The following is a 24,515-nucleotide window of genomic DNA, read 5'->3' as shown; positions in this document are numbered from 1 at the left end:
AGTATCTGTAATAAATAAAAATATCTGTATAATGTGGTTAATCCCAACTTTATGCAACTATTCTATTCAATGTGGTTTCTAGGGGTCCAGATAAAATATAACACTTGAGGCAGAGTGGGGATTGAGGGACAGAGAGAAAAAAACTGAGAACTGAGAATTGAAGAAGAAAGACAAATTAGGAAGTTCAATCAGGTTAGGAGTGTAGTGGAGCAAAAAAAATTAGAGTCGTAAGAACTGAATATAGAAACTGGACAATGGCTAGATCTTATAAAACAATTAGAACTCTGACCCACAACCTCTACAGCAACCAGCCCAGAATAATCAGGACTTGGTCAATGACTCAGTTTCCCTGTTTTTTGCCTCCTCCTTTCTTCAATTCAGGATCCACTAAAGACAGCCAAATATGCCACCTACCCCAAACCAATCACATAAGATACACTGCTTTTGTTAGCCCACCTCCAGCTTTCCCATGCTAATACCCTCAAGTCAGAGCATACATGAAACCTTCCCTTTTTGTTCACTACTAATCTTTCCTGGCCAGGTGCAGCTGCTCATCCCTGTAATTCCAGCACTCTGGGACGCTGAGACAGGAGGATTGCTTGAGCCCAGAGTTCAAGACCAGCCTGGACAACACAGTGAGACTCCATCTCTGCAAAGAATTAAAAAACAAAAGCCAGGCACGGTGGCACGTGCCTGTAGAGCCAGCTACTCAGGAGGTTGAGGTAGGCGGATCACTTGCTCAGGAGGTCGAGGCTGCAGTGAACCATGATCACGCCACTGCACTCCAGCCTGGATGACAACGGAGTGAGACCCTGTAGGTAAGTAAGTAAGTAAGTAGTTTTCCTAATGTCCTGACAGGCTTTGAGTCTGCCAAATGCAAGTGATGGTGACTGACTCCCTTGTCATAGCAAGCTTTGAATAAATAAAGCATTTGGGTGGTCTTCCCCGACCCCCCTACATTCATTTATTTGCTTATTAATTATACATTAGTTGTGTTTTATCTGCCAGACAGTGGCCAGTATTGGGAATATGTGGAAGCAGATAGTTCTTGCCTTCAAGGATATTCTGTCTAGTGGGACAGACAGACACATACATATAATTGTAATTCAATGTGCTAAGTGAAACAATAGGCATGTATAAAGAAGGTATAGTAGGTCAAGCAGGACTTTTAGGGGAAGGTGACCCTTAAGATGGGTGGTAAGGAATGAAGAGGAGGTGATTTGGCTAAGGGCCGGGACGGTTATTCAAAGCACGTGGAGGGGCAGAATGAGCAAAACAGGGCGGGTTGCTGGAGCGTAGTAAGGAAGGCAAGTAGCCGCAGAGGACGCGGTAGGGCGGATTGTGGGGCGCAATGGAAGTGCCACGTTGGAAAGAGCTTGGACTTTATGCCGTCCTCCTGCAAATGAGATAACGGCTGGTGTAAGCAAGAAAGAAACACACACACACACTCACGCTCGCGCGCGTCGTTTCCTTTGTGTTACTGTAAGGTCAAGGAGGGCGGCGACACAGAAACTCATGATGATTGGCATTAGTAGACATTCAGTGAATTAATGAATAGACATAAGGTTTTGGTGTAAACAAATGAATGGACATAAGTACTTTGGTGTAAACGTCATTGTCTTCAATTTATGTTTTTCTCACGGGGCATCAGTTTGGGAGGTGATAGGGAAGGTTTAAGGTGGGAGAACTGCCATCCTGGTAGGGAGGGTTAGTGGGCACAAAACCAACAATAGGTTATGAGCAAGGGATGCGCTTCCGTCGCGAACACCCCGAAACCCACCCACCGGAGGTACTCTGTCCCGGGAGCGGCCGTGGGGAAAGCAACCGGCCGAGAGTTCGCGGCCCTGGGAGGGCAGCGAGTGCAGGACCGCCCAGCGCCACTCACCTGTGAGCTCACCGCGGGCCCTGCAGGCGGAGCCTCGGTACGACGCCTTTCCGATTGGGCGCGGCTCAAAGTCCCGGGGCGGGCATTAGAGGCCAACCGGTCTAGGGGATTGGCCACCCTGGCGGACGGACGTGCTGCTGACGGAGCTGGTTCGCCCCCGGTTCGGCTCCTGAAGAGCCGGCCCCTCTCTGTGGGTCTTCTGTCAGTCATTGGCTCCCTGCGGTTTCCTTGGGGACGTGGCGCCGCCGCCGGCCCGGGCCCTCCTTCCGGCTGGGCGAGGGGCCGCGGGGATCCGCTCGGGACTGAACCGAGCGGTGCCGAAGGAACCGGCGGGCCGCTTGATCCCGTGAGTGTGGGCGCGAGAGGGCTGTGGGACCCGGAGGGACGGGGAAAGGAAGCGGGACCCACACCCCCGCCACCTGGGGACGACCGGTTCCTAGAGGACAGAGCTGGCCCACGAGAACGCCCCGCTCCCAGGATGCCTGGGTGGGGTCCCCTGGGCCTGAGGAACCAGAGCAGACGGAGTGGGAGCCTGGGGAGGAGGTGGGAGCCGTGGAATTCCCGTGGAGGTCTTGTCTCGTGGGCTCAGTCGGACAGAAGCCTGAAATCAAATCTTTCTAGGCTGCAGACGTAGGACATGCCTGGGACAAGGAGGCCACCTTCTCAGGGCAAAAGAAAAAGAAGGTGACAGGCGTTGAGACCACCGAAAGGAACCCATGGCTAGGTAAGGCTGTACACTTTCTCTCCGGCTGGGAGCACGGCAGAGGATGGCAGGCAGGTTGGGGGGCCCTGGGAGGCTGTCCCAAATGAGGTTTGCCCTGGAGCTGCACTTGGACTTTGTATCCTGGTCAGTTGGATGCAGAGATGATCAAAGTTGTATTATTGCGAGGGCTGATAAATAATAGTTTCTAGCCCGTGGCCCGGGGTGGTGGAGTGAGTCGGCTTGCTCAGCTCTGTAAAGTACAAGGTTGTAACATTGGTTCAGATTTGCATCTGAGCAAGGCTAGGTGCCACTTGAGGAGGTTAAACAAAGAAGTTTTTTGTTTGCAAGGAACTTTAAAAGCAGACAGACCGAGGTCCTTTTGAGTCAATGTAGAAAGTTAACTTCACAGATGAATACACTTATCCATACATTATAATACCCTGAAGCTTTTAAAAAATATTAATGTGGATCTACATGCACCAATAAGGGACAGTTATCAAATAAAGTGGGGGAAAGATGTAGAACAGCAGGTATGGTGGACTACCATTTGTGTAAAACCGAGGGAATGGATACACACACACACATACACACACAGATATATTACTGTAAATATATTGGTGTATATTTATGCTTGTGTATCCGTAGAATATCCCTGGAAAAATACACAGCAACGGCCGGGTGCGGTAGCTCACGCCTGCAATCCCAGCACTTTGGGAGGCCGAGGCAGGCGGATCACCTGAGATCAGGAGTTTGGGACCAGCCTGGCCAAGTAGAAACCCCTCCTCTACTAAAAATAACTAAAAATACGAAAATTAGCCGGGTGTGGTGGTGGGCACCTGTAATCCCAGCTACTGGGGAGGCTGAGGGAGGAGAATTGCTTAAACCCAGGAGGTGGAGGTTGCAGTGAGCCGAGATTGCACCACTACACTCCAGCCTGGGCAACAGTGCAAGACTCCATCTCAAAAAAAAAAAAAAATTACACAGCAACTGGGTAGCAATGGTTGCCTCTGAGAGAGAGATTATGGGGTCAGGGCAAGAATCACTTTTCACTATACAATATATCCTTTTAAACTGTTTGATTTGTCTTGCTATGTGCATATATAATCTGATAAAACATTTTAAAAATCAGTTAAATAAATTTTCTGACCATCCTGTTTCTTGACAGCATTCTTGGTTGGGAATATTGTAGTTGCTGTGATTCTCCAATGTTATGAGGTTGCCCAGGAAGACTGGTGATCTTTTCACTAACATGAGATTAAGTCTTTGAATTGCACTCAAAAGTGCAGTTTGGAAAAAGGGCAGATAAGGCTTTTCTGATTTATATAGTAGAAGCACCATGAACTTCTAAAATTAGAGACGAAAAGAACATTTAGACTTCTGTTGGCATGGATTTTTGCCTTTATTAGGAGGGCTTTTATCCAATTTAAAAACGATTTTTAAGCACTCAATTGTAGAAATGTTTCAGACTTACTAATGTTTGTCTAATTTCAGGATCAGTTTTTCCTACCTCTGCCCAGCCTCCTGGTACTTCACTGTGCCCACAGTGAGTCCATTTCTTCGTCAGCGGGTAGCATTCCTGGGACTCTTCTTCATATCCTGTCTCCTTTTACTTATGTTAATCATAGACTTTCGACATTGGAGTGCTTCATTACCACGAGATAGGCAATACGAAAGGTGAGTCAGCTTTAGATTTTGGCACTGAAGTCATAAATATTTTCATGAGCCGTTTAACACATTACTAACTTTGACCCTTTTGGGTAATACTGTACTTTTATTAGTAAAATTGCATGCCATTTATTACATAAAGAATATCTTGAGCCCCATTTTGGCAATGTTCAGTTTGGTACAGGAATACTGATACTGCATGAAAGGCATCTTTCTATTTTCTTGTTTTGGTGGGCTGAAACTTATTGTGTGTATAAATATTTAGGACTGTAATATACCTTTACGAATGGACCCCTTTATCATTATTAAATGATTCTCTTTATCCTTGATTATATACTTTGCTCTGAAATCTACTAGTCTGGTATTACTATAGCTACTCCAGCTTTCTTTTGATTAACATTAGCATGATAGATATTTCTTCTATAGTTTTAGTTTTAGCCTATTGGTATCTTTATATAAGTGGGCTTCTTGTAGTTGGTGTTTGGTTGAGTCTTGTTTCTTAATCCAATCTGACTATCTCTGCAGTTAATTGGGGTGTTCAGGCTATTTACATTTAATCTGATTATTATTATTATTATTATTTTTTTTTTTTTTGAGACGGAGTCTCGCTCTGTCCCCCAGGCTGAAGTGCAGTGGCCGGATCTCAGCTCACTACAAGCTCCACCTCCCGGGTTCACGCCATTCTCCTGCCTCAGCCTCCCGAGTAGCTGGGACTACAGGCGCCCGCCACCGCTCCCGGCTAATTTTTGTATTTTTTTAGTAGAGACGGGGTTTCACGTGTTAGCCAGGATGGTCTCGATCTCCTGACCTCGTGATCCGCCCGTCTCGGCCTCCCAAAGTGCTGGGATTACAGGCTTGAGCCACGGCGCCCGGCCTAATCTGATTATTTAGTATGTTTAGTTTTAATCTTGCTATTTGTTTTTCATTTGTCACATTTGTTCTTGTTCTTTTTCCTCTTTTTCCCTCTTCTTTTCAGTTGAGTACAGTTTTTATGGTTCCATTTTATCTCTCATGTTGGCTTATTATATATAACTTTTTCTTTTTTTTAGTGGTTAAAGTTTATAATGTCATCTTTAATTATCACAATCTTCCTTCAAGTAATATTACTCCTCTTCACATCTAGAACAAGAACCTAACAACAGTATACTTTCATTCCTCCCTTCCTCTTGGTCTTTGTGCTATTGTCATATATTTTATTTCTACATGTTATAAGCTTCACAACATATTGTCATTATTTTTGTGTTAGATAGTCAATTATCTTTTGAAGAGATTTTCAATATAAGAAAAAAAAAAGGCTTATATATTTAACCATATTGTTGCCTGAAATGGTCATATAAGCAAAGTGACCCTTGAATGCTGAAGGGACCGAGAAACAAAAGGAGGAGGCAGGCAAATTGTTCGTTGGTATTGATTGATTTATTGAGGGAACTTGCAGACAGAAGCATGGTCCTGGGTAGCTGCAAGACAGGTAGATCTCCATACTGTTACTCCCGAGACCCAGGGCTTATATAGTACAGGGAAATGGGATATGCACCCTGTGCAAGACAATTAAAGACAGCCCTCCAGAGCAGGCAAGAATGCTGCATGTGCCATATCCTGTCATTTGTGTGCCAACGCCAAGGTTGACATGTTCTTACACTAGTAAATAAAGCAGGAATCAAGAGGCATTTACAGGACTGGGGCTAGTCAGAAGTTAACATGGCAGATTAGCATCCAAGATGGAGTCACTTTTGTCTATATTTACCATTTCTGGGCTGCTTCATTCCTTTGTGTAGATCCATGTTTCCATCTGGACCCATATTTTCATATTTGCTTTTACCTCAAGAACATTCTCTAGCATTTCTAGTACAGCAAGTATGTGGGTGATAAATTCTTTCAACTTTTATATGACTGAAAAAGTCCTTATTTTGTTTTCCTTTTGAAAGAAATGTTCATTGGGTATAGAACTCTAGATTGATCATTTTTTTCCTTTCATTACTTTAAAGATGATGCTTCACTGTCTTTTGGCTTGCATTCTTTCTGAGATGTCTGCTGTCCTTTTAATCTTTGTTCTCTCTGTATAGAATGTGTCTTTTTTCTCTGAATACTTTTAGAATTTTCTGTTTATCACTGGTTTTAAGCAATTTGATTGTGATGTGCTTTGATGTTGTTTTCTACATGATTTTATTTATTTATTTTTTGGTTTTGAGACTGTCTCGCTCATCTCCCAGGTTGGAGTGCAATAGTGAAATCATAGCGCACTGCAGCCTCAATCTCCTGGGCTCAAGCTATCTTCCTGCCTCAGCCTCCCGAGTAGATGGGACTACAGGCATATGCCATCAGACCTGGCTAATTTTTTTTTATTTTTAGTAGAGGTGAGGTCTTGCAGTGTTGCTCAGGCTGGTCTCAAACTGCTGAGCTCAACCTATCCTCCCACCTCGGCCTCCAAAGTGCTGGGATTACAGGCATGGGCCACCGTGCCCTGCTTACATGATTCTTGTGCTTGTGATTTGTTGATTCTTAGATCTATGGATTTGTAGTTTTAATCAAATTTGGAAACATTTTGTCCATTACTTCTTCAGATTTTTTTTTGTTTTCCCCTGCTTTTCCTCTGGGGACTCCAGTTACATGTATATTGAGCCATGTGATGTTTTCCCACAGCATACTGATGTTCATTATTTTTTTTTCCAGTCTTTTTTCTCTCTGTGTTTCATTCGGATTTTTTTTGCTGCTTTCAAATTTGTTAGTATTTTTTTTCTGTAGTGTTTAATCTACTGTTTCATCCAGTGAAAGTCTGACATCTTTTTTCACAGATAGTACATCTGAATTATTGGATATACTTTTAGCTATACCAGTTGCACAGAAGGTCTATATTTCTTTATAGCAGTGATTTATTTTGCTATTTTTTTGAGATTAGTTTTTGATGAAGCTACAAAGTTAAATAATGGCATGTTATGTTCATCATCTTCAACATGATTTTCTTATTAAAACATTTTTTTTCTTTAGAGACAGTCTTACTCTGTCACCCAGGCTGGAGTACAGTGGTGCGATCATAGCTCACTATAACCTTCAACTCCTGGGTTCAAGCAATCCTCCTGCCTTGGCATCTCAAAATGCTGGGATTACACATGTGAGCCACTGTGCCTGGCCTCATTTAAAAAATATTTATGTTTTCTTTTTCTTTTTTTTTTTTTTGAGACAGTCTCACTCTGTTGCCCAGGCTGGGGTGCATTGGTGCTATCTCGGCTTACTGCATCCTGTCTTCCGGGTTCAAGTGATTCTCCTGCCTCAGCCTCCTGAGTAGCTGGGACTACAGGCACATGCCACCATGCCTGGCTAATTTTTTGTATTTTTAATAGAGATGGGGTTTTACCGTGTTAGCCAGGATAGTCTCGATCTCCTGACCTTGTGATCTGCCCACCTCAGCCTCCCAAAGTGCTGGGATTACAGGTATGAGCCACCATGCCCGGCCTAAATTTTCTTTTTATTGCTTCTCAGATTTGTATTAGTTAAGAGGCTTTGGGCTGCAAATAACAGCCCACGTTGACTTAAACAATAAGAATGCTCACATACCTGGAAGTCCAGGGGTAGAAGGACTACAAGTTCAACAGTGGCTAACAGGATGAGAGGCTGTGTCTCTCCTGTCTATTGTCCACAGTGTCAGTTTACTTAATGGTTGAAAAACAGCAGACTGCCAGGCATGGCGGCTCATGCCTGTAATCTCAGCACTTTGGGAGGTGGAGGCAGGTGGATTGCATAATCAAGAGTTCGAGACCAGCCTGTGCAACATGGCAAAACCCTGTCTCTACAAAAAAAATACGAAACTTAGCCAGGCATGGTAGCATGCACCTGTAGTCCTTGCTTCCCAGGAGGCTGAGGAGGGAGGATCACTGGAGCCTGAGGAGGTACAGAATGCAGTGAGCTAGGATCACACCATTGTATACCAGCCTGGGTGACAAAGTGAGACCCTGTCTCAAAATAATAATAATAATAATAATAATAATAATAATAATACTAAGAAGAAGAAGAAGAAAAACAGCAGACAGTAACAACCAGGGCAACATATATACTCACTCATGTCGCACAGGAGACAGAAAGGCTTTCCATGACTCTCTTCTAAGAATGGAGAAGAGCTTTGCCAGAAACCTCTAATGACTATTTCCTGGAATCTTTTTTGGTCAGAATTGGGACACATGCCTACTCTCCTTTTTATTTCTGGGTTCTGTCCCCAGATTTTCTCATTTCCCGTTCACTTTGGTCATTAATTAATTCATTCATTCAACAAAAATTTCAGCAGCCACTATGTGCAGACGATAATAGGCATCAGACACCAGATACAGAGACTTTGGCACATTTTCTCAAGAAGCCTGTGTTTTCAGCCTTGCCTTCTTCTAGCAGCCCTATTCATTTGTATTTTTGGCTTTCTTTTTTTTTTTTTTTTTTTTTTTTTTTAAATGTTACTGAAATAGAGATGGAGGTCTCACTATGTTGCCCAGGCTGGTCTTGAACACCTGGGCTCAAGTGATCCTCCTGCTTTGGCCTCCCAGAGTGTTGGGATTGCAGGCATGAGCTACCATGCCAGCCTCGACTTCCTCCTTTGAGAAGAGGAAACACTTTGGATGATTATAGTAATCAACCTGCCCTTAAGAAATGTACTAAATTTGGAGACCTAAATCCATAATTTGAGTTTGTTTAATGCTTATGGAATTTTCTTGACAGACCTGCACATAATTTCTCACTTGAAGACAACATGGTCTAATTATGGAATTCCATGTAGGTTAGTTAATATGGCTAAAGACAATTAGGGAGTGAATGGTGAGCTGTATGGCTGGAGAGCTAGATCAAACTGAGTCTGTTAAGTTATTTTAGAGGGTTTAGACATTACCCTCAGGGCAGAAGGAAGGCTTTGAAAGGTTTTGAAGAGTGAAAAGATTGGAACTGCTTTTTAATTTTTTTTTTTGAAACAGTCTCACTTTGTCACCAGGCTGGAGTGCAGTGGCGCTATCTCGGCTCACTACAACCTCTGCCTCTCGGGTTCAAGCAATTCTCCTGCCTCAGCCTCCCAAGTAGCTGGGATTACAGTCATGTAGCACTATGCCTAGTTAGTTTTTGTATTTTTAGTAGAGATGGGGTTTCACCATGTTGGCCAGGCTGGTCTCGAATCGCTGGCCTCAAGTGGTCCACCTGCCTCGGCCTCCCAAAGTGCTAGGGTTACAGGCATGAGCCATCGTACCCAGCTGGAACTGCTTCTTAAAGAAAGCTCACTTTGGTGGGATTGTGGAAAATGAATTGGAGAGGAATAAAAAAGAAAGCAGGGAGAGTAATTGGACTAGAGATGCTCCTTGACTTATGATGGGTTATGTAAATTGGAATATCATAAGTTGAAAATGCATTTAATACACCTGTCCTAACAAATGTCATAGTTTAGCCTAGCCCACTTTAAAGGTGCTCAGAACATTTACATTACCCTGCTGTTGTGCAAAACCACCTAACAGAAGGTCTATTTTATAATAAAGTGTTGAATGTCTCATGTAATTTATTGAATACTGTACTAAAAGTGAAAAACAGAATGGTTGTGTGGATACTCATGGTATACTTTCTACTGAATGTGCATCACTTTTGCACCCTCATAAAGTTGAAAAATCATAAGTCGAACCATTGTAAGTCCAGGACTGTACCTCAATAGAGAGATGATTGTGGTCTGAACTTGGGTGGCGTCTGAACTTGGGTGGCAGCAAGAGGATGGAGAGAGGTAAAAGCATTTAAATGTATGTGGGAGGCAGAGTGATCTGATAATTCTTGTCTATCACTGTATCCCAGGTGGTCAGTGCCAATAAATACTTGGTGGGTTGAAATAATTGAAACAAGTAGACTTGTATTTTTTTTCCTTATTGTGAACACATATCCATATTGCTTCTGGAAAGAGAAAGTAGGAGGTTTGCATCAGAACTAGAATTTATTTGATACAAAAAAAGTAAATTTAGAGAGATGGGGTGTCAGTAAGGATAGAATCCAAAACTGTATTTTTTTTTAAATAAACTTTTTTGAGCCAATTTTAGTTTTACAGCTCATTTGAGCTGCAGGTGCAGAGATTTACCACATATTCCCTGACCCTACACATGCACAGCAGGGCTGTTTTTGAGAATAATACTTGTGTTAGATGTGTGTTTTTTTTTTTTTTTTTTTTTTGAGACGGAGTTTCGCTGTCGCCCAGGCTGGAGTGCAGTGGCCTGATCTCGGCTCACTGCAAGCTCCGCCTCCCGGGTTCACGCCGTTTTCCTGTCTCAGCCTCCCGAGTAGCTGGGACTACAGGCGCCCGCCACCACGCCCAGCTAATTTTTTGTATTTTTAGTAGAGACGGGGTTTCAACGTGTTAGCCAGGATGGTCTTGATTTCCTGACCTCATGATTCATCCGCCTCGGCCTCCCAAAGTGCTGGGATTACAGGTGTGAGCCACTGCGCCCGGCCGAGATGTGTGTTTTAATCAACTGTTTTTCTGGCATGTGCCACATATGACATGCTCCAATATTTTCTTCAGACTTAATACATATCTTATATCCATTTATTCATTTATCTGTTTACTTATTCAACAGTTACTGTCTACACTGTGGTATCAAATAGGGTAGTCACTACCCACAAATGGTTAATTAAATTTAAATTAACATGAAATGAAACAAAATTCAGTTCCTCCCTTGGACTGGGCCCGTTTCAAATGCTCAGTGGCCACGTGTGGATATATGGGATGGTGCAGATAGAGAACATTTTCATCATTTCACAGAGTTCTGTTGACAGTGCTAAGTGTGCCACGTTTTAATTTCTGCTGTGGATGCTGGGTAATTGTTAAAATTTATTAATTTTTCAGACAGTCACGTGTTATATAATGATCGAGATATGTTCTAATACATGCATCATTAGGTGATTTTATCATTGTGTAAACATCATAGAATACTTACACAAACCTAGATGGTACAGCCTACTACACACCTAGGCTGTGTGGTGTATATGCTCCTAGCCTACAAACCTGTACACGTTACTGCACTGAATACTATAGGCAACTGTAACACAATGGTAAGTATTTGTGTATCTAAACATATATAAACATAGAAAAGGTACAGTAAAAATATGGTATAAAAGATAAATTGGGTCTGGTATGGTGGTTCAAGCCTGCAGTCCCAGTACTTTGGGAGGCCGAAGTGGGCAGATCTCCTGAACCCAGGAGTTCCAGACCAGCCTAGGTGACATAGTAAAACCTCATCTCTACAGAAAATTTAGAAATTAGCTGGGTGTGGTGGTGCATGCCTGTAGCCCCAGCTACTTGGGTGGCGGAGGCGGGAGGATCACTTGAGCCCAGGAGGCCAAGGCTTCAGTGAGCCATGATTGCTCTGCTGCACTCCATCCTGGGCAACAGAGCAAGACCCTGTCTCAAAAAATAATAATAAAATAAATTGTACACCTGTATAGGGCACTTACCATGAATGGAGCTCACAGAACTGGAAGTTTCTCAGAGTGAGTGAGTGGTGAGTGTGAAGGCCTGGGACATTACTGTGGACTTTATAAACACTGTACATTTAGGCTACACTAAATTTATTTAAAAGTTATTTAGGCCGGGCACGGTGGCTCAAGCCTGTAATCCCAGCACTTTGGGAGGCCGAGACGGGCGGATCACGAGGTCAGGAGATCGAGACCATCCTGGCTAACACGGCGAAACCCCGTCTCTACTAAAAAAATACAAAAAAAAACTAGCCGGGCGAGGTGGCGGGCGCCTGTAGTCCCAGCTACTGGGGAGGCTGAGGCAGGAGAATGGCGTAAACCCGGGAGGCGGAGCTTGCAGTGAGCTGAGATCCGGCCACTGCACTCTAGCCTGGGCGACAGAGCGAGACTCCGTCTCCAAAAAAAAAAAAAAAAAAAAAAAAAAAAAAAAAAGTTATTTAAATTTTTTTTCTTTCTTCAATAATAAATTAACCTTAACTTGCTGTAACTTTTCCACTTTCTAAACTTTGAAATTTTCAAAAACTTTTTGACTGTTTTGGACTAACACAACTTAAAACACAAAAATATTGTAAAGCTGTAGGGAAATATTTTCCTTATAATATTCTTATTCTATAAGCTTTTTTCTATTTTTAAAAAATTTTAATTTGTTTTCCTTTTAAAACTTTTTTGTTAGAAATGAAAACAGAAACACACACATTAGCCTAAGCCTGCACAGGGTCAGGATCATCAAGACATCATTAATAGGAATTTTTTCAGTTCCATTATAATCTTATGGGACCACTGTTGTACATGTGGTTTGCTGTTATCTGAAACGTCATTATGCAGTGCATGACTGTGTAAGAGGAACTTCTAGCATGTATACATAGTGTACAAGACACTATGGTAAACTGTTCTTAAATGTTCTGTTTAATACCTTTCCTTTTTCACATTCATGTTTAATGTTGTTCACTTTTTGGTAGCCTCACTGTTATCTTCATTAGTGGGTAAAATTTTGTCTGGGTGAACTATTGTCTGAAGAATGTCTTTTGTAACTATTGAAAGGTGGTGCCTTCATGTTCCTTTACCATCTGGAAATAACTGAATGAGAGGTTCTGTGTCAGCAATTGGCTTGGTACTGGCCTTCCATAGGTGTTTCAATTCTGTTTAATTAAAGCAAGTCAAAGAGAGGCATTACTTTTGGTTAGAATGCTCTTTAGCATATACAGATGAAATGATTGGGTTCTTATGTGTAATAGAACAGTTCAGAGATTTTTTTATGGTGAAATTGAAAGCATTTATTCACGTTTATTTTATTATTTATAGAGTGACTCAAGCTATCCTCCTGCCCCAGCCTTCCTAGTATCTGAGATTACAGGTGCATGCCACCGTGCCTGGCTAAATTTTTTTTATTTTTTTTTATTTTTAGAGACAGGGGTCTCACTATGTTGCCCAGGTTGGCCTTGAACGCCTGACCTCAAGCAGTCCTTCCACCTCGACCTCCCAAAGTGCTGGGATTACAGGCATGAGCCACTGTGTCTGTCCCACATTTATTCAGTTACTTGATTTTTTTTTTTTTTTTGGAAACAGGGTCTCACTTTGTCACCCAAGCTGGAGTGCAGTGGTGTGATCATAGCTCACTGCAGCCTCAACCTCCCAGGCTTAAGCAAAATCCTCTCACCTCAGTCCCCCTAGAAGCTGAGACCAAAGGCAAACACCACCACACCCGACTAATTTTTATATTCTTTGTAGAGATGGGGTTTCGCCATGTTGCTCAGGCTGGTCTCGAACTCCTGAGCTCAAGCAAGCCACCCACCTTGGCCTCCCAAAGTGCTGGCTTACAGGTGTGAGCCACCACACCCAGCCCATTTATTTGATCTTAATGGTGTTTGTAGTGTTTTGAGCAGGACTTTAAATCATAGATGTTCCTGACTGTTCTGATTAATCTTGTTAGGAGGTAAGTTAGTAATCTTACAATATACTTTTCTGGGTATGTATTACTATCATCAGTCATGCACAGCTACTTTAACTGTAATATAATTACATTTGGTTCTGAACTTTGAACAGAGTTGAAGAGTATGATGACATTCAGCAAAGAATTAGTAGCCCCATACTCATGGGGGCTACTTCAATTGACTTTTGGCCCATCACTGAGCTCTGTTTGAACTCTAAAGTGGTGTAATTAGTTTTGATTTTGTAAGCTGGGTAATGGTTTGCTCAGTTACAGCTCTAATGATGTTAATGCTTTCAGGATAATGGCAGTGAAAAGCCATTGTCTTCCAATTCCACCTTAGGTGATATATTTGTGGGTAACTTTCTTTTCATTGACTCAGCAGTGACTAGAAGGAAATCATGTTTCTTAAACAGAGGGTGTGTGTGTGTGGGTATGGTATTGGGGTGAGTATGTGTGATGGTGAATCAGACCTCTTTGGGGAAGGTGGATGTGAGGGATGCGAAGGTTTTTGAGACTTTTCTCTTGGGCTTTTGGTCCTCTTTAGAGATTGGCTAGTGTGGCATCACTAAAACAGGAGGGTTCAGCAATGTAAGTAATTGACCGTGATGGCTAAGGCCATGACTACAAATTACATATGACAAAAAAAAAAAACTATATATGAAAAAATGCAAGAAAGGTCTGGTGATCCATTCATGTTAGGAGCCTATATAGAGGAAGGCTTCTAGTTGGTCAAAAGGGTAAGAAGCCTGATTAGGTCATAAGAGGTCAGAGTTCCAGAAAAAGGTAATGTGGTTACTGCCCAGAGGGGAAACTGTTCTTTAGTTACTCATTTGTATGCACAATGAGAAAAATGGAGACTTTCCACTGCATAAATGCCATTTAGGCCTATCTTCCTCTCTAGTGATCTAAGGTCAGCTGACATTTTAGCCGAAGCACACATAGAGACTTTGAAAGGAAGAGAAAGAAAAGTTGAGTTGCACCAAAACTGGAGCTGTAAAGTTCCTTATTTTGGCAGGAATCAGAGAGGATAACGATACTTTGTTTGGAAAGCAATTAAAACTTTCCAAGAAAGAGACCAGTTGATTTTGAGTAGAGCTGTACAAAGACATGGAGGAGTTAACAGACCAACAGCTCCATTTTGTGAGCTCTAGGACCAAACCAATCAATACTATTTGATACACGTTTTGGGCAGAGAAACGTGAGAAACACTGTGACACTCTCAAGGTACTATAGATAAGGTACCTATTCTTCAGAAATTTATGGTCTAAACAGGTACAGCAAGCAAATATGAAAGAAATCTTAGGGGCTCATACTGAAATACAAACAGGGAATATTGATGTCCACATTTTAGAACAGAAGGAAGAGGCCTTTTCAAATCATTGTGGAAATTACCAGTCAGCATTGTTGAGTAGTGGCTTTTTAAGAACTGAGAAGTCATGTCCAAGGAGACAGGAGAGGGAAAGGAGTAGGTAGAGAAGCAGATGGATGTTAAAGAGAAAAGGAAGGTTGTATTAGAGCAGTGGTTCTCAGAGTGTTTAGTGGCCCTTGGAGGGTCTCTGAGACACTTTTGGGAGTCTGTGAGGGTGAAACTATTTTAATAATAATACTGAAATGTTATTTTGCCTTTTAAAACTATGGTTCAAACGTATAAAATTTACCATTTTTAAGTGTACAGTCAGTAGTATTAAGCATATTTACATTGTTGTGAAACAGATCTCCAGAATTTTTTCATCTTGTGGATCGTAACTCTGTACCCATTAATGAATTCTCCTTTTCTCTCTCTTTCCAGCCAGCTGCTGGTAACTACCATTAAATTTTCTGTTTCTACTTTAGATACCTCATATAGGTGGAATCATACAGTACTTGTCTTTTTGTGCCTGGCTTATTTACTTAGCATAATATCCTGAAGATTCATCTGTGTTGTAACATGTGACAGGATCTCCTCCTTTTTAAGGCGGAATAATATTTCATTTTATGCATATACCACATTTTGTGGATCCATTTATCTATTGATGGACATTTGGGTCGCTTCCATCTCTTGACTGTAGTCATGTCTTTTGCCTTTTTCACTGAGTTGATTGATACTTGCTTTGATGGTGCAAAAGCAATGGCAGGTAAAACTGCTAATAATGCCTTAGCTCAAATCAAGATAGAGGCACCACATTGTACTAGTAGTTACTGTATTCTATATTGCCACACAATTGCATTGGAAGAAAAGATTCAGTTCCACTTATGAATATCTTTTCAATATTCTATGTGATGAAAGGGGAAATAGGTATTAAGCACTTCTGCTATATACTGAAGTTGTCTAGAGTAAAAGCACTGGGGCAGTTTTTTGAATTATGAGGTAAACCCAGCTGCTTTTATCATGGGACACTATTTTTAGTTAAAAGAATGACTGCCAGAAAAACTATGGTTTCAGAGTCAATGTAAATATGCTTAATACTACTGACTATACACTTAAAAATGGTAAATTTTATATGTTTGAACCATAGTTTTAAAAGGCAAAATAACATTTTAGTATTATTATAAAAATAGTTTCACCCTCACAGACTCCCAAAATACTTGCGTATTTTATAGACATTTCCTTGAAAATGAATGAAATAAATCTGTCACTTCATGAAAAACAGTTTTCGGTATTTATTGCCAATGTTAAAATTTGAACTTCCAAGTGAAAATTAGTATTTTGGAAAACTATATCTGCCACTGTGAATTGGATAGCTTCCCAATACTTAAAAGACGTTTTGAGTAAGATTGGTAGTGATATTAATGAATGTGGTTTTTTTTAACGATTGTAGAATGAAATGTATCAATGTTAGGAAGATTTGCATAACTCAGTGAACCAATATTTTCCAATAGATGATGTTTTGAAATCATGCTTGGATAATAGCCATTCAAAGTGCATGGTAAACCTGTTTTTTAATGGATAACCATTCAAAGTGCATGGTTAACCTGTGTTTTTTAATGGATTTTAATGTAACAGAGTATGAAAAATTTTTAGATTCCAATTGCAACTCATCTTTTTTTGGGGGGCGGGGAGGGGTTTAGATTCCAATTGCAACTAATCTTTTTTTTTTTTTTTTTTGAGACAAAGTCTTGCTCTGTCGCCCAGGCTGGAGTGCAGTGGTACGATCTTGGCTTACTGCAAGCTCTGCCTCCCAGGTTCATGCCATTCTTCTGCCTCAGCCTCCTGAGTAGCTGGGACTACAGGCGCCCGTCACTACGCCCGGCTAATTTTTTGTATTTTTGTGGAGACGGGGTTTACCATGTTAGCCAGGATGGTCTCGATCTGCTGACCTCATGATCCACCCGCCTCGGCCTCCCAAAGTGCTGGGATTACAGGCATATTTATATATGTAATGAATTTATTTTATTTAAATGAAATAAGTACTTAACATTTTTATGTTTTATTTTCTAATATAGTAAATATAGATAGATATAACCTATATCTACGAAAGCTCTTTGGGGTTCAATAAGCTTTAAGATTACAAAGGAGTCCTAAGGCCCCCAAATTTGAGAACCAGTGCACTAGAGAAAAGTTATTCATTATGCAGAAGGGGATGGGATTCAGAATCTTGCAAGAGACAAGCAGAGTGGGTGGTTTTCAGAGAAGGGAAGCAGGAAGATTCTGTGAAGCATGTGAAATAGAAAGATTGCTGTAATTGGAAATGAAAAGTCACTTTGGAATGGGGGTGGATTATCTTGCCTGTTTCTTTTTTATCTTTGGCCTCTTGTGAGGTCAGTATTTGCAAGAGTTCTGTGACTTGAACCCAGACTTTTGCCCAGCTCTCGTGTGATAGAAGTGAGCTGTTGCTAGTTGATTGGTGGATTCTAGCCCAGTTCAGCCCAGTGATTTGATTAGAATGGGAAGATATGTGGTGAAATGGAATCTTTAGGATTAGAAACTTTCTGTTTTGTAACAGATTTTTACCATCTGCTTCATTTCCCTCAACTCACTACTATTTCAGATCCAGAAAAAAAGTTCTACCTACCCCTACTCTCAGTAATAATTAACAACATTATATTGAAGCTTAGTTACCTGCTCTTCTCTTTTTTAAAAAAAAATGCATTTTGCATTGTACTATAGGAAAGGTACTCTACTTTTTTATTTCAGAATTATTTCTACATGCTCTTCTTTTTATCAAGTTTGCTTTTCTGCCCAAATAAGGAACTGTGTGGTTTGTCTAACAATGTGAAATCACCAATAAACACTGGCTAGATTGGTTTCAGGAGCATGATGCATGGTTTATTATTCTGATTGGGGGTGGGTTTACTGTGAAGCGAATGATCCCTATACCTTAAAGCCCTTCACTTACATGGGCTTTTTTTGTATTTGTAATGCTGAATCTTGTTTTTAAAAGGCTTTCCAAATTTTGTTAGCTTCAGACATCACAAAAACTGGTTCTGAGGGGTTCTGTGTAAGAGCCTTGGAGATCTAGGAGTTGGCTTTGAAGACAATGTTGGATGAGCAGGGCAGATAACTTTTTTTTTTTTTTTTGAGACGGAGTCTCGCTCTGTCACCCAGGCGAGAGTGCAGTGGCGTGATCTCAGCTCACCGAAACCTCTGCCTCCCGGGTTCAAGCAATTCTCCTGCCTCAGCCTCCTGAGTAGCTGGGATTACAGGCTCCTGCCACCATGCCTGGCTAATTTTTATATTTTTTGTAGACATGGGGTTTCACCATGTTGGCCAGGCTGGTCTTGAACTTCTGACCTCAGGAGATCCACCCACCTCAGCCTCCCAAAGTGCTGGGATAACAGGTGTGAGCCACCATGCCTGGCCAAGTGCTCAGAAGTATTTTAATCAACTCTTAGTCTTCTTTATTTTCTGAACTTTTAAGCCTTTTTCCTCAGAGTCATCTACTATTTGCTTTCCCAATGATTATTCTGTTAACAACAGCGGCAACACAGTTCTGCTATGTGTAGGATCTCTGTGAGGGTAGATACCCTTCACTCTCCTTGTTTTACAGATGAGAAAACAGTCTGAGAGGAGTTTATTAACTTGCTTAAGGTCACACAGCATAGAAAGCAATAGAGCTGAGATTCAGACCTTGATGTGTTTCATGGAACACTTTTACTTGTTTCATCTTCCTTATGTCAGCCAGCCAGATATCTTGGAATGAGAATCTGAAAAAATTCCAACACAAAATACTAATGTCCTAGGGGCCAAGAAGAATTTTTTTTTTTTAAGTGTAATTTATTTTTTAAACTTGGTGGTACGTACACAGGCATTTGTTTTATTGTTATTCTTTATACCCTATACATATTTTATGATCATTCTTTTTATATTTATAAAATATTTAGGCCAGGCGCAGTGGCTCACGTCTGTATTCCCAGCACTTTGGGAGGCTGAGGTGGGCGGATCATGAGGTCAGGAAATCAAGACCATCCTGGCTAACACGGTGAAACCTCGTCTCTACTAAAAATACAAAAAATTAGCCGGGCGTGGTGGCGGGCGCCTGTAGTCCCAGATACTTGGGAGGCTGAGGCAGGAGAATGGCATGAACCCGGGAGGCAGAGCTTGCAGTGAGCTGAGATCGCGCCACTGTACTCCAGCCTGGAAGACAGAGCAAGACTCCATCTCAAAAAAAAAAAAAAAAAAAAAAAATATATATATATATATATATATATATATATAAGATTGTAGAAAAGAATATTTATTGTTTTTATGAATTACATTTTTAGTTAATGAAATTCTAGCAATATAAATACAAAACAAAAAGCAAAAAAGCAAAACCAAAAAGCCCAATCAAAAATATCACCACCTAGGCCAGGCGCAGTGGCTCATGCCTGTAATCCCAGCACTTTGGGAGGTTGAGGCAGGAGAATCGGTTGAATTTGGGAGGCAGAGGTTGCAGTGAGCTGAGATCGTGCCAGTGTGCTCCAGCCTGGGTGGCAGAATAAGACTCTGTCTCAAAAAACCAAAAAACCAAAACAAAACAAAACAAAATCACCTCCCAGAAACACATTACATGAGAAATCGTTCCACAATATTCTGGATGCATCTCTACAGAAAGATAGAAAAGAAGTGATTAAGATTGTCTCAGTTATCTAGTGTGTGTAACAAGCTACCCCACAACTTAATGGCATATAACAAAAAAACAGTTATTTATTCAGGCCTACAAGCTCTAATGCTTGAAAAAAGATTGCTACCTCAGCCAGTTTCAGAGCTGCCCCCACACATGGGGACATCTTTTAGTCATCTAATTTCAGTGGCCTCTAGGCAAGCGAACCAGCTATTGTCTCAGGCACATCAGTAAATCTGTCAATATTGCTTCACTCATTGGTTAGGACTGGTAGTCCCATGCGCTTGGCACACGTAGGCACTTAATGAAGATTCATGAACAAATGAAGTAAGTGAGGGTGCCTTTCATGGACCTGACTGCTTAGCACTGATTTCTCTTTTTGCCTGACTTAGGTATTTGGCTCGAGTAGGGGACCTTGAAGCTACTGACACTGAAGACCCAAATCTGAATTATGGACTTGTTGTCGACTGTGGCAGCAGTGGTTCCCGGATTTTTGTTTATTTCTGGCCAAGACATAATGGGAACCCCCATGACTTGCTGGACATCAAACAGATGAGAGACCGCAACAGCCAACCAGTGGTTAAAAAAATCAAGCCAGGTACTCATCACATCAGAATATATTTTGTCAATCTCTTTTAAGGCATGAAAAAGGAGAGAAAAGAAGGAGAAAGCAAGCTACCCTTTTCTTCTTGAGAGTCTGGGTAACAGGAGGGATGTCTCATTCATTGTCACCCCCTACCTCTCAAATAAATAAATGTTTAGGACCTTAAGGAGAACCTTATAGGGCATCAGTTTCCTGAGTCTTATGTGAGCTGCTTTTTAAAGAAACTTTTTTGTTTGTTTGTTTTAACTTAAGGAATCTCTGCAATGGCAGACACTCCAGAACATGCCAGTGATTACCTTCGTCCTCTGCTGAGCTTTGCTGCTGCTCATGTGCCCGTGAAGAAGCACAAGGAGACCCCCCTTTACATCCTCTGCACAGCAGGCATGAGGCTTCTCCCTGAGAGGTGAGATGCAGGGTCCAGGAAACACAGGAAAACGGTGGCACGAGAGATGAAAGACCAGTTTCATGCACTGTCCTCTGTGGTTCCCTGGTCTATATCCCTAAACCCAATTATGACACAGTCATTCATTCCCAACTTCATGTCATTTGCTGCTTTGGGATCAATATCTATCTGGGATGACTCTAGTGATTCTTAGTTTGGATTGAGGGTTGGGAGTAGTGGTGATGGTAATAGATTTGGATCATTAGGCACATAGAGAACATAATTACAGAATGAATTAGGAGGAGGGTCACCTGATGACCTTGATACCTAGGGACTAATCGGAGATCTCTGATAGGAACACTACCTTCTCTGTAACTCTGCCTAGAACGCTGGCGATCACTGGGGAGTCCCTCCTCTTGCTGCTACTGCAGAGCTCAGTCTCCATTGCCTTACGCCAGTTTTCTCAGCCCCAGCCAGTCATGTCATTTCCACTTGACCTTGGCAATTCAGCCTGACACCTTGCCACCTGATCCCTCTTCCTGCATTAGAGGTAGAGGAAGAGAAGTCTGTATTTAAGCCAGTCTCCTTCTTGTTTGTGATTTCTCTCCTTTGGTACCACCTTGATCTGTCCATACTTGTATAGGCCTGGGGTAAGAATGAGCTCCCTGAACTTTTTTTTAAAAAGATTTTTATTTTATTGTGGTAAGAACACTTAACATGAGATCTACCCTCTAACCAGATTTTTTTTTTTTTTGGAGACAGGATCTGCTTTGTTGCCCAGGCTGGAGGGCAGTGGTGTGATCACAGCTCACTGCAACCTCTGCCTCCCAGGCCCAAGTGATCCTCCCACCTCAGCCTCCTAAGTAACTGGGACTACAGGTGGGGACCATCACACCCAGCTAATTTTTGTGGAGCCAGGGTTTCACCATGTTGCCCAGGCTGGTTTAGAACTCCTAAGTTCAAGTGATCCGCTTGCCTCAGCCTCCCAGAGTGCTGGGATTACAAGCGTCAGCCACCATGCCCAGCCCAACACATTTTTAAGTATGCAATACATTATTGTTGACTATGTGTACAGTGTTGTACAGTGGATCTTCAGTGCTTATTCATCTTGCTTAACTGAAATTTTGTGCCTATTTATTTCCATTAGCATTGTCCTTAGTGTTCATCCACCTTGTCACATATTGCAGAATGCCCTTTTTTATTTAAAAAAGTCTAAATAGTATTCCACTGTGTGTATATACCATGTTTTCATTACATATTCATATGTCAGTGAACATTTAGGTTGTTTCCATGTCTTGGTTATTGTAAATAATGCTTCAGTAAACATGGGAGGGCTCATATCTCTTTGAGATCCTGATTTTACATCTTTGGAGTAATTAGCCAGAAGTAGGATTGCTGGATCATATGACAGTTTAATTATTTATTTAGTTATTTACTTTTTGAGACAGGGTCTCACTCTGCTGCCCAAGCTGGAGTGCAATGGCATGATCTCGGCTCACTGCAATTTCCACCTCCCAGGCTCAGGTGATTCTCCCACCTCAGCCTCCTGAGTGTCTGGGACCACAGGCATGCGCCACCAGGCCTGGCTAATTTTTTGTATTTTTTTGTAGAGATGGGGTCTTGCCATGTTGGCCTGAATGTTCTTGAAGTCCTGGGCTCAAGCAGTCTGCATGTCTCAGCCTTCCAAAGTGCTGAATTACAGGTGTGAGCCACCGTACCTGGCCTCTATGTTTAATTTTTTGAGGAACCTCTGTACTGTTTTGCAGAGTTGCTGCACCATTTTGCATTCCCACCAACAGTATGCAGAGTTTCCAATTTCTCCACAGCCCTGCCAACACTTGTTGTCTTTTGTTTTTTGGATAACAGCCATCCTGTCAAGTGTGAGGTGATATGTCATCGGGGTTTTGATTTGCATTTCCCTGATTACTAGGGATGTTGAGCAACTTTTCATATTCCTGTTGGCCATTTCTGTGAATAGAGAAATGTCTACTCAAGTCTTTAGCCCATTTTTACATTGGGTTAATAGGGTTTTTGCTGTTGAGTTGTAGGAGTAACCCCTTACCAAACGTATAGTTCGCAAATATTTCATCCCATTCTGTAGCTTGCCTTTTTACTCTGTTGATTGTTTCCTTTCCTGTACAGAACTTTTTAGTTTGATATAGTCTTTCTTGTTGATGTTTTGTTCCCTGTGCTTTTGCTGTCATATCAAAGAGACCATTGTCAACCTTAACTTTAGAATTCATCCTCCTGGAATGTTCATGGTCTCATAGGCATCAGGTATTTCCTTATTAGCTTAAATATTTTCCCTTGGTCAATAGTAGTTTTTTTTTGTTTGTTTGTTTTTTGTTTTTTACAACGTTTACATTTTTTGGTTGGCTTTCTTTCCTTAAAACAGCAGCAAACAACAAAAACCTCAGCCATACATGTAGGGCTCCACGGCTTATGTCAGACATGCAGACAACATAACATATAGCAGCAATGCTTCTTTCAGTGGACTTTTTTTCACAGTTACTGGTTTACTGACTGGTTTACTGTCGAGGAGCAGATTATTTATATAGCCATTTGTTAACATGAGAGGTTTTTTAGTTCCCTTATTGCCCCATACATTTCAGTCTTTAAAAATTTTTTTGTTTTGTTTTTACTTATTTGTAAAACCAAACTTTCAATATTGTAACTGCAACCTTACCTCCTTAAAGGAAATCTTAAAAATGAACAAAACAAAACAATACCACTTACAACCCTGCTACCCTATCAAAACTGTTTCATTTTGTTGTTTTCCTTCCTCTTTGTTCACATATATGTAATTTCCACAAAGTTGCAATCATACTGTGCATGCAATTAAGAATTTTTATGTGACATGGGTGATATTCATATTGTTCAAAAATTTTAGAAACCCTGGGAAGAATATACATACATGACACAAGAGCAGGTGCCACATTACAAAGTCTATGAAAGGCCAAGAAAAGGGGAGGGAGGCCAGAGAAAAAGCTGACTTGGAGGTTAAAAAGGCGGAATTGACCAGCTGAGTTGGGCAGAGGAACCCACCTGGTAGTTTGGCTGCCTTCAGTGTGTTTGGAGCAAAGGAGACTGTTGCCTCACCTCCTGGCACTGTTCAGTATTACCTCTGTTAGAGAAGTTTCCATCTAAATCAAACCCACTGTGTAGCTTCACCTTATTTGTCTGAGATGTTAGATGTCAATGTGGAAACTCTGAATATTAACATTTATTGTATCTTAAGAGTTTTTAAAGAAATTTGCTTTTTTTTTTGCTTTTTCTACTTGTTTTCTGGTCACCTCTCTAAATAATACATACATCTGTTCTGGGCTTATGAAATAATTGCTGCCTCTAAGTCCAAGCTAATTGTTGGCATAGATGTGACTATCAGCACAAAAATCTGTTTTGTATGATTAATGCTTTGCTAATTTATTAGCATTTGTAAGCAGATTCAAAATAGGGTTGAATCACTTAGACTATATTTTGAATTTATTAGCATTTGGTTTTATTTCTTTGCCAAAGGCCTGGACTAACAGAATTTTTTCTACCTCCCTTTTATTTTGCAGTTTAAAAAATCCCTTAAAAATTACAACATAATACAAGGTGGTGTTTAATAAAATAATAATTTTTGTTTTAGGAAATTTCACATGTGTATAAAAGAGAACAGTGCAGTAAATCCCCATTTAGCCACCACCCAGCTTGAACAATTATCAACATTTTGCCATTTTAAAAGCATTTTAAATAAAGAAACTATATTGAATTTTAGAAAATGAAAGCTTTATCCTGTCACTTTGTATACATGAAGAATGATTTGGGTTTTTGTTTTTTTTAGCATAAATGGAATCACATTATACATACT

At 41.1% G+C, this 24,515-nt stretch overlaps 2 protein-coding genes across 2 annotated transcripts in view; one reads left to right on the top strand and one right to left on the bottom strand.

The window, feature by feature from the left end:
* Window positions 1–1,870: 1,870 nt before the first annotated feature.
* Window positions 1,871–24,515, top strand: part of ENTPD7 (ectonucleoside triphosphate diphosphohydrolase 7) — a 55,981-nt gene continuing 33,336 nt past the window's right edge. Inside the window, exons 1-5 of the mRNA XM_003904108.4 lie at window positions 1,871–2,231; window positions 2,507–2,609; window positions 4,080–4,262; window positions 20,069–20,274; window positions 20,533–20,683. Coding sequence (XP_003904157.1) covers window positions 2,602–2,609; window positions 4,080–4,262; window positions 20,069–20,274; window positions 20,533–20,683 — 548 coding nt within the window. The 5' untranslated portion in view covers window positions 1,871–2,231; window positions 2,507–2,601. The remainder of the gene's footprint in view (window positions 2,232–2,506; window positions 2,610–4,079; window positions 4,263–20,068; window positions 20,275–20,532; window positions 20,684–24,515) is intronic.
* Window positions 18,703–24,515, bottom strand: part of LOC101026589 (cytochrome c oxidase assembly protein COX15 homolog) — a 62,201-nt gene continuing 56,388 nt past the window's right edge. Inside the window, exon 9 of the mRNA XM_009215140.4 lies at window positions 18,703–18,777. Within this exon, the coding sequence (XP_009213404.2) occupies window positions 18,748–18,777 (30 nt within the window). The 3' untranslated portion in view covers window positions 18,703–18,747. The remainder of the gene's footprint in view (window positions 18,778–24,515) is intronic.

This window comes from Papio anubis, chromosome 11 (assembly GCF_008728515.1).
Source record: "Papio anubis isolate 15944 chromosome 11, Panubis1.0, whole genome shotgun sequence".
Classification (NCBI taxonomy): Eukaryota; Metazoa; Chordata; class Mammalia; order Primates; family Cercopithecidae; genus Papio; species Papio anubis.
Note: the sequence above shows the minus strand (reverse complement) of the source record. Positions and strands in the feature narration are given on the sequence as shown.